The sequence below is a fragment of the Triturus cristatus genome, chromosome 4_2, assembly GCF_964204655.1.
Source record: "Triturus cristatus chromosome 4_2, aTriCri1.1, whole genome shotgun sequence".
Taxonomy (NCBI): Eukaryota; Metazoa; Chordata; class Amphibia; order Caudata; family Salamandridae; genus Triturus; species Triturus cristatus.
The window spans coordinates 184,437,151-184,446,715 of NC_140586.1; the positions used below are offsets into that span (position 1 = coordinate 184,437,151).

At 49.6% G+C, this 9,565-nt stretch overlaps 1 protein-coding gene across 1 annotated transcript; it reads left to right on the forward strand.

Moving 5' to 3' along the window:
• Positions 1 to 519: 519 nt before the first annotated feature.
• Positions 520 to 9,329, forward strand: LOC146833316 (retinoic acid-induced protein 3-like). The gene is made up of 4 exons (XM_085601035.1): positions 520 to 647; positions 3,184 to 4,159; positions 5,513 to 5,577; positions 7,277 to 9,329. Exons 2-4 carry the CDS (start codon positions 3,232 to 3,234, stop codon positions 7,364 to 7,366), a joined length of 1,083 nt encoding a protein of 360 aa, XP_085457161.1. The 5' UTR covers positions 520 to 647; positions 3,184 to 3,231; the 3' UTR covers positions 7,367 to 9,329.
• Positions 9,330 to 9,565: the final 236 nt, after the last annotated feature.

Genomic DNA, 9,565 nt, shown 5'->3' on the forward strand with positions numbered 1-9,565 from the left:
CTCCGCGCTTTAATGTGTCTTCCAACCACACACGTTCATCATGTAGGACCTTAGGTTTTTAGTCATTTGTAACAAGAATGTAAACATGGCTTCTTTTATCAATATATATTTGTATCTCCTTGTGTGGACAGCAGTGTTTTTATTGTTTGCTTGTTTTTTTAATAAAAAAAATTGTAAATTGTTATGGTTTCTACTGACTAAATCAAAGAATAAATTTCTGAACTTCATCTTTGCCCTCCAGCACCGCCTGCTATTCCAGTACCAGTGCAACGCACAGGCCAGCCTGGGCCCCGCATTCCTGGGCCCTGGCTCATCCTGCCCTGAAACCCAGAGACAACTCCGCCGAGGCACCTCTGTCCCGGCCTGAAGCACGTGCGGTGTTGAAAGACTTGCGGTTTGCGCTCTGTTATGATGGGCGCCTCCCTTACGTCAGAGTATCCCTCTCTGGCACTTTATAGGCAGTGAGTAGCTGCCAGACTGGTCCAGGTGTGTCCCCGGAGCGCTCTCCCCCTCCCTCCCGCTCCTCGGCATTTATAACACCTCCCAAGGACGACGAGGTAGCGAGATCTGCACGAGAGCCTCCGTCGTATCCCACGAACGACGCACCTGTCGTCAGGACGTGCCTTGAAGCACCAAGCGCCTAGAAGGTAAGTCGGAAGCGGGCTTGTAATCGTGCTCTCCTCGGGATACACCAGCCCATGGGTCCTGGGTCAGGGGCCCCGGGGTGAAGACGCGTTGAGATCATTGCCAGTGAAGTGAAATACTAGCGCCCTCACACCGCGTCAGGGCGCTGTAGTGAACGGCAGGATTGTGGCCTGATCTTCGCTAGGATAGCGAGCTTCTTAGAAGTGCAGTCCCAGAGTTTGATATTCCCTGGAAGGTGGTTCCGGGCGTGGGGGGCCGGTGGGCAGCCAGGAGAAGTTCCTCTTGTGCACCGTGTCCAGTGTAGAACCCGGCGCTGCACACTGTGATTTTTTTTTTTTTAAATTGGGCGAAAGATGGGTCCCTGCAATTCATTTGAAATCGAAACGCGTCAGTGTTGATCTGTATGGCCCAACATTCCCTCTGCCATATACGATGGAAGCTAAGGCTTATTGTAATGGGGGATGCATTTCCGGTTCACCAGGGCGGACCACCCGACTAATATCTGGGTGTGAGGGGGAGAACGGTATACTCGCCCGTAGCCCATTCCTTACATTTTGTTCCGAATCTCTGGAAAGAGGGTGTGAAATGGCTAACCTGTTCAACAATACTTGTGAGACGGTGCCAAGTGGAATGGGTTTAACCAGTGACCTTCAGCTCTACCCCGGTGAGGCAGGGTGCATACTACTGCCCAGGACGCCCCTGGAGGACGCCACCCCTTTTTGGGCAAAAGAAGAACATACCTAGAGAAAACATTTTCCAGAAATATTTAGGGTTTTCGGCACCCCTCATAATTCGATCAGTTGCCTTGTCTAGGTCATTCCAGGTTTTGGGGGGCAGGAATCTAGAAGGGGTGTTGGGGTTAGGGTGCAGCAGGCCCGGTTCTAGGGGGTTGGCCCCACCCAAACATGAGCTTGGCCCACCCACACATGAGCCTTGGCCCTGGCAGTGAATCTGCCACCGATGTACAACGATATAAAATGTTCCTAACATAGGACAGTGACATATGAACTATCATTAAGGAGATGCATACAAACTTCGCTTTCTTGTGTTGTGATATAGTTAGAACTTCCCCAGTCTTTCATTATTCTAAAGTTGTTAAAAAGGGTTTGTTTGGGCAGATATACATTTATATCAGTAAAGCCAACCCCCAACCACTGGAGTACTCTTTATATCCTGAGTTTGTGCTTCTCCGGACTAAATCCTCGTAAAATATATTGCGAACCTGTATGGATGACGTGATTCCTACACCTTGTAATCCTCATTTGCTTGTCTGGCATTCCCCGTAGACTGATTCATTGTCTCTGTATAATGCGTGCGTGATGTAAAGTACTGTGACACCCTACACTGATATGAGTAGCGCTTTGCAACAGATGAAATGCATATGAGGGAGGGGCAACGGAGAGATGAGGGGCACTGGTGGAGGGTGGCAGTGAGGGAATCAGAGGAGTTGTTCATGGGGTGGGGGTCGAGCTATGGAGAGATGACGGGCACTAGTGGGAGGTGGTAGTGAGGGAATCTGAGGAGGAGGTCATGGGGTGGGGGTCGAGCTATGGAGAGATGACGGGCACTAGTGGAAGGTGGTAGTGAGGGAATCTGAGGAGGAGGTCATGAGGGCAGGGGCTACGTAGAGACGAACGACACTGTTGGAGGGTGGTAGTAAAGACATCTATGATTAAAGAGGTCATTGGTGGGGTGCCAAAAAAGACTTTCGCACCAGCACTAAAGCCGTCCCTGTCATGGCCTTTCTGTTTTAGTTTATTTATTTAACAGCTGGGTTATTAGGACAACTGTGGAGCATACTTTAAAGTGCATGCTAATTACATTTACTGCTATATTCAATGTTTCAAGTTTGAAGGTGATTTTACTAATGTTTTTTAACAAGAATAATGAAAGTGGAACCGGATGGTGGCTGGTATGGGGCTGGGAACCAAGATCAGCTGTGAGATAAGGTGCACAGGAGAGAGATGGTAGAACATTGGATTATCAAGCCTGTAAGGGAGTGAGCTGCAGAGTCACGGGTGAGGTGGAGGTAGTAATGAAGAGGGATTCTCCATGAAGGCTCGCACAGAGGGAGCCCGAGTAGTGTCACTTGCCTGATACTCTCAACTTAGAAACTTCCTCTTCCCATCAAAGGGACATTACATGGAAAAAGAACACCTTTTGAGAGTGATAACATTTAGAAAGAAATTTGGAAAAGAGTGCGTTTTCCTGGGCCCAGTACGACCAAGGAGAGATAAGGGAGGGCCCAGAAGCAGGCCTGGCTAGACATAAGCGACAACTCGGGCCCGCAGTGGCCCACCCAAATGTATCCTTGGCCCACCCAAATAAAAGTTCCTGGAGCCGGGCCTGGGGTGCAGAGGGTTACTCCGGGTCTTTCCGAGATGTGCGTGGCATCAATGTTCTAATCTGATGTTTAGGTCGGCATGAATTAATAATCTTAGGCGATACTCGAAGTCATAACAGGAGAAATAAAATATACCCATGCATGAGTTTGTGAAAGATGTTCTCTAAATGTCATGACTTCTCTTCTTTCCATAGTGCCATCCACGGATCTTTCTCCTGGTCTGGGGCGCGCACACCGCAGCCATGGTCTGCCCAGATTCCTATTACCCAATCTTCCAGTACCTGTGCGATGAGCAGGCAGCATGGGGCATCGTCCTGGAGACGCTGGCCGCGGCCGGAATTGTGGTCACCCTCATCCTCATGCTGGCCCTCATCGGCATGACCCCGCGTGTAACGGACTGCGCCAAGCGTGCCCTCATCCCCATCCAGCTCCTCTTCCTGTTGGGCACCCTTGGCATCTTCGGCCTTACCTTCGCCTTCATCGTCCGGCTGACTAGGCAGACCTGCCCCACTCGCTTCTTCCTCTTCGGGGTCCTCTTCGCCCTCTGTTTTGCCTGCCTGCTGGTGCACGCCTGTAAGCTGGTGCGGCTGGTCCGCGGGGGCCTGGGCATCTCTGGGTGGTGGATGTTTCTCACCGTTATCATCTTGTGGTTGGTCCAGTGCGTCATCGCAATTCTCTATGTGGTGCTGGTGATCGTCAAAGGCGACAAACCGTGTGTCTACACAGCAGATGACGCCACAAAGGATGACTACAACAAGGACTTTGTGATGGTCCTCATCTATGTGATGGCACTCATGGCCCTCGCCTTCCTCCTCTCCTTGTGCACGCTCTGTGGCTGCAACTCCTCCTGGAAACGGCATGGTACCCACATTTACGTCACCATGTTCTTCTCCATCGCCATCTGGGTCGTGTGGATCGTCATGCTGCTCACGGGCAACCAGAGTCTGGGCCACGGACACAACTGGGACGACCCAACCTTGGCCATTGCCCTCGTGGCCAATGGCTGGGTCTTCCTGATCATGTACATGCTTCCCGAGATGTGCCTGCTGACCCGCTGCGTGTCTGACACTCCCAAGAGCTGTGGGCCAAGTGCCCAGACTCAGCCCCGTCTACTAAGGCAGTCCTATGGCGTGGAGAACCGGGTCTTCGCCCAGGATGATGCTAACCAAGGTAAGACGGGAAGGGGTGTGTCCTTTGCATATTTTACCAATGGCCATTGGTCAGGGACAGATGTGACATTAGCTCCCTTAGGTATCTTCCTTGACCACTGCTACACATAAATAAATACACAAACCATCACTGTAGAGTGTTTCACCGACAGAGCCATGGACCCAGAGGCAGGGGAGGGCGGGAGCACTTGAAGAACACCTCCCTTCTCAGCGCTCAGAGGTGATACCATTGGAAGCTGGACTGATTTACATTTATGGGTGAAGAGTACCCCAGAGCTCCACACCTAGAGATGGAATTCTAACATCCGGTACACCAAAGAACACTGACCCCAAGGGAGGGGTGGGGGCACCAAACATCTCTGCACACTTAAGTGGGGTACCTCAGAGCTCTGCACCCAGGGGAGGAGTGAGTAGGTGGGGACACGTCACACATCCGCACTCCATGATCGTGACAAGTTCAAACTCAGACACAGGAGGACGGGGGCCAGGGCCCCAGGGGACAGTACTGCACTCTGCGCCTGAGGATGGGAGAGAGGACAGACAGACTAGAGTCGGTGGAACCTATAGGATTCTTAGCCTGTGAGAAGGGAGCATAGGGAGTAGGGAGAAACATGACGCCCCCAACTGCAATAAACGTACAACTTAAGACAGGCCCAAGTATGTGACACTGGGTGTACATACATAATGTCCATACATGAACTTCTTTGTTGCTTTGATAAGCAGCTTAATCTGCAGGTGACAGTCATTGTACCTAAAGCGGCACACAACTGTCTGTCTCTTGTACAATTTGTACTTTATGTATCCGCATTATTTGAAATGAAAAACTGTGTTATTTGAGTAAATATTATCCTTAAGGACATCTCTAGCAGACCATACTTAGCCAAAAAGATTCATAAACAGTTTCTTTTTTGTTAGTGTTTAGTGTGGAGATTTGTTTTCCTCTTCAGTTTAAAGAGGTAGACCATGATGAACTATTTGAAACCATTTCCGACTGGATCATCCTTGTTAATGCACAGTGCAGAGCCCAGCCCACAGAGGAGGGAAGTACCAAAGACACTGGCTGGAGTGGAGGTGAAAGAAGCCGCACAGAACCCCACAACTAGCGGGCAGGGCCTCTTCTGAATTTAATGCGTAGAGTTTGGGGGTGGGAAACATGCTGAACATGATGAATGACTCCAGTGGTGACAGAAGAAGTCATTTTGATACAACTGAGAGATGTTGCCCCTAAAAAGGACCTCCCTGGCAGGGTGGTCCTAGAGCATTGCCTATCATCAGTGCTGATCATGAGCACATTCCGGCAGCAACGTGGGTTCCTGCTGCCACATTCCCTGATTCTCCTCTTTTTCCTCCATAGGATGCGACTCCGGCCGAAGTTCTCCCTCATCCCCTCCTCGGTTTGTCGACACGCTACCCATGAAGGTAAGTCTGAGAGTTTCTGGAACTCTGTCCTGGTGGCCCCTTGTATTCAGGGGAAGCTTCACAGGTAAAAAAAAAAAAAAGGACTACCCTACCTGCCCATCAGGCGTGTGGAGGGTTTGCATGCGCAAGAGGATGAGTCGAAGCACGGCAAAGCACTTTACATATGAGGGGTGGTTGACCTGAATATGTTATGGGTTGGGGGAAGGTGGGCGGAAAAACGTCTACGAATCATTACAGAGAGGAGCGAGACTTTAGTCAAGCATAAGTTTGTGGGCAGAAAATTTGGACAGTTTGGACCAACCCCTGATAGCATAATAATGGGGGACACCACAACCCAATGTGATTTAATGGGTATAATGTTTGGGTAGTATGGACCTGTTTATGACACATTCCGGATGGAGGGACAGTCCGTATGTGTTGAGGAGTGCAAAGGCGGGCCGCTTGGACAAAACAATGACATATTTAGGAACGGGTGTGGTGTGGACAGACGTGAGGAGGGGAAAATTGCACAAAAATACAACATACCAAGTATGTGATGGTGGGTAGAAAGCACAGGTAGCTTTGAACAAATAACGATACATAAAGGATGAGTATAAGTTTGTCTTGTGGTAAAAAGGGGGGCCATCCAGACCAAACTCAGACAAAGTTCGACGGGCGAGTCTAGCTAAGTATGAGTTGTGAATAGACACATAGGTTGGTTGGAAAGAAAGTGGAAAAAGCTAATAATTGTTGGTGGGAAGGGGGTTGCGTTGCAATAATAATGGCACAGTTAGGTGGGGATGTATAGCCTAGTATATGCTTGTGGATAGAAGGGTTAGGTAGAGTGGACCAGACCTCGAAACAGGAGCATCAACAGTGTTAGCCTAGCTTGTGTTGGTGACTAGAACTGTTGCACAGATCTAACTGGACTGCGACACGGTTGGGTGTAAGGCACAGTATGTGCTGGTGGGTGGATAAGTCAGGAGGAATTTATGAAACTTTGCATCATTAGGAAGGAAAGGAATGCAGCCCTGCAGATGCTGATGAGTAAAGATGTTAGGCCTCTTTGGAAGAAAAGCAAAGCCAGAGTGTATGTTTGCACAGGGCATCATATTCCCCCATGCAGACATCTCAACTATCAAGAACTCTGCACAGCAGGGATGGGATCAGACTGCAGAAGTTACCTGACGTTAGCAGTAGCAAACCTGGAAGCCGAATTCCAAAAAATGGAAAATTACATCTAGGAGGAAATCTCCACCCATAATTTTCCAACTTTTTTCTAAAAAAGCCTCATAATATGTTGGACGAAATACCCCGGAGGGGAGAGTGTACATCTGTACTTGTTAGTTAGTACAAACACAGAATACATAGGGTGAAACAACACACAGGAGGGGCCAGAGTAACCCTGTATGTGGTCGAAACAAGTTAATTGGATGAGACACACAGGAGGAAAGCGTTGGCGTTACCCTGTAAGTGGCGGGAAGGAACAGTGATTACCTTTAATGACACTTTGCACAGGAAGGAGAGGGTGTTGTCCTGAAGGTGCTATTATATTATTAATGTATGTGGCGAGTGGAAACACGGATTATATTGGATGAAACAGAGTACAGGAGAAAATAGCCCTGTATATGGTTGAGGGTAGAAACAACCAAGGGGAGCCTTAGTTGAGACATTTCACTTCACTCACAATTTCCTCCTTTTTTCTTCTTCCTCAACACAGGAATTTGATCCCTCGAAGGAGTTCTCTATCCCCCGACCTCAGCATCGGGACTGGGCCCAGTACCGAACCCACCACCTGCCGCCGCAGTAGACCTCGCCCACGAAGCTGAAAGCAGAAGAGAGTGATTTGTTAAGGGGGGGGGGCAACAGACCCAGGCAAGAGGGACTGAGAGACTGACTAGCCTTAGGGACGGTGCACCGCCAAACTCCAGCATACCAGTCATTTCCCACTTAGCGTTTTCTCAACTCTAGTTGGCAACCCTGAATGTCACGCCGAGTCCCACCACACGTATTCCTCAGACTACTAGCACATGAAACACGGCACGTGCAGGGCAAGAACACCTGGAGACCGCTCCTGCACATGTAGCCAGTTCCGCATAGCCCTCAGCAGCGGGCAATCAGGGCTTCCTGTTTTCCCGCCATTACCGCCGTAACGCACGTGCAACACAACTGCCATGCCCCCCCCCCCCCCGTCTGATTCTGCGCAGTCATGCTAATGTTTTTAAAATCTCATTCGCGCACGCGCAGAGGAAACAGCAGAAAGAAATGCTTTCTTTGCAGAACAGTAAGAGCTCGTGGCCGATCACTAGAAATGTTAAGACAGTTAGTGACTTCCTTCTTTACAGCACTCCCCCTCATGGCTACCTTAAACTGAAGTGTGATTGGTCAGAGGCATAGGTGTCCCGCAGCTGATTTTGCATTATATACACGTAGGCCTCTCAACCACGCCTCATCCCAAGTGCACATAAAAAATACACACAGACCAATGTATTTTTTTATCCCCACCACCCCTACCCAGCCTCACTTCCCATATAAGTACAGTGTGAAGCAAAAAATGTCAGGATTTTTTTTTTTTTTTTTAAACACTACCTTTAAAATGATGGAAATGAGGGGGGTAGAGTGAGTCAGGTGTCAGAATGTCACACACAAGCAGATACATGTCAGCAGAATGAAAAGTAGACAGCCATGCTTCAGGCCCGTCAGTATGAAAGATCAGTGGGACTGGGCAGGGCTCGAGTCGGGGTACCACGCGGGTGGACGGCGTTCCCCCACTTATTTTACCGGGAGCTCGATAACTGGAGCAAATGGAGCCACACATTCACTCTTTGGCCTCTCTGGGGCGAGATCGGAGTTCATTCAGAACGCTGCTCACACGCTGGCTTCTCTGATGCAATCGCATCTAAGGGGTGAGCGAGGGGAGGCAATGAGTCTGATGGTGCAAGCCACCTTTCATGACGTCACTTCCTGTCGTGACGTCAGCGTCCCCCCACTTCTTTTTTTAGGACTTGTTCCCCTGGGACTAGGGCAATGACAGTCAGATGTCAGGCCGATGCCTTTAAAAGGCCAGTGGGTTTGGGGAACAGGAAGCCACAAAGCTAAAGCTAGCATGGGCCCCGCCAGCCTTTCAGAGGCACAAACAAACCTAATCTACTGGTTTTCCCACTTAGCAGTTTGGGCAGGGGAGGGACATTGTAGCTATCCTTGAACCTAAATAGAAGTAGGAACCCTCCAATGAGATAACATTTCCTGATCAATAATGACAGCCACTGGTCCCTGGCGGACATCTATCGGCTACTGCTGTACACAGGAGTGAGTGCCCACCAGGGGCTCTGGGTCTCCAACAGGCAGACTAAGCAAGGAACCTGAGAATTACAAGGCGCATCCAGCGATTCTGGGGGAGGCTGCCTTGCAGGTCACTGACTGAAATACAGGGCTGATGGTCCCACCCTGGTCTATAGAGAAGACCGGAGGTCGGGCGAGGAGTCGCCCATGAGTTCATGGCCCCAGGTTGGCCTATCACAGCTTAGGGGTCCTGTAGGGGTCTTTTGGTAAAACACGGGTCTGTTGAGGTTTCACGAGGAGCTCCCCCACTCCAAACATGCCTCTTCCTACGCTGCACGTCCCCACCCTACCACCTGTAAATACACTGTAACTAAAAAAAAACTTTATCTATATATGTATGTATGTATATATTATTTGTATGTGTAGGTCCTACAAAGCCGCACTGTAACTTATTCTCTCCAGACGTTCAATAAAAGATGTGAAAAAAACAATCTGTGACTAAGAGTGTCTTTGCAAGATCATCAGCTGGAGAAAACAGACAGTCTAGTGCAACAGCGACATCCAGCGTTCGATCACGGTATGGCACCAACTAAGGCCCTCGAGCAGTGACAGCAGTCCACCAATGCAGCACTGATACAAAGTGATCAGTCACGTTCTTGCACTGGCCAAGGTCTTAGAGAGGACAGACCAACACTGATGCAACACTGACACCCAATGTCCAGTCGCA

Excerpts from the sequence above, each read along its gene's own strand:
- LOC146833316 (XM_085601035.1), top strand. The coding sequence starts at position 3,232 with ATGGTCTGCCCAGATTCCTATTACCCAATCTTCCAGTACCTGTGCGAT. Across the intron at positions 4,160-5,512 it reads CCAGGATGATGCTAACCAAG|GATGCGACTCCGGCCGAAGT; the intron begins GTAAGACGGGAA and ends TTTCCTCCATAG. Across the intron at positions 5,578-7,276 it reads TCGACACGCTACCCATGAAG|GAATTTGATCCCTCGAAGGA; the intron begins GTAAGTCTGAGA and ends TCCTCAACACAG.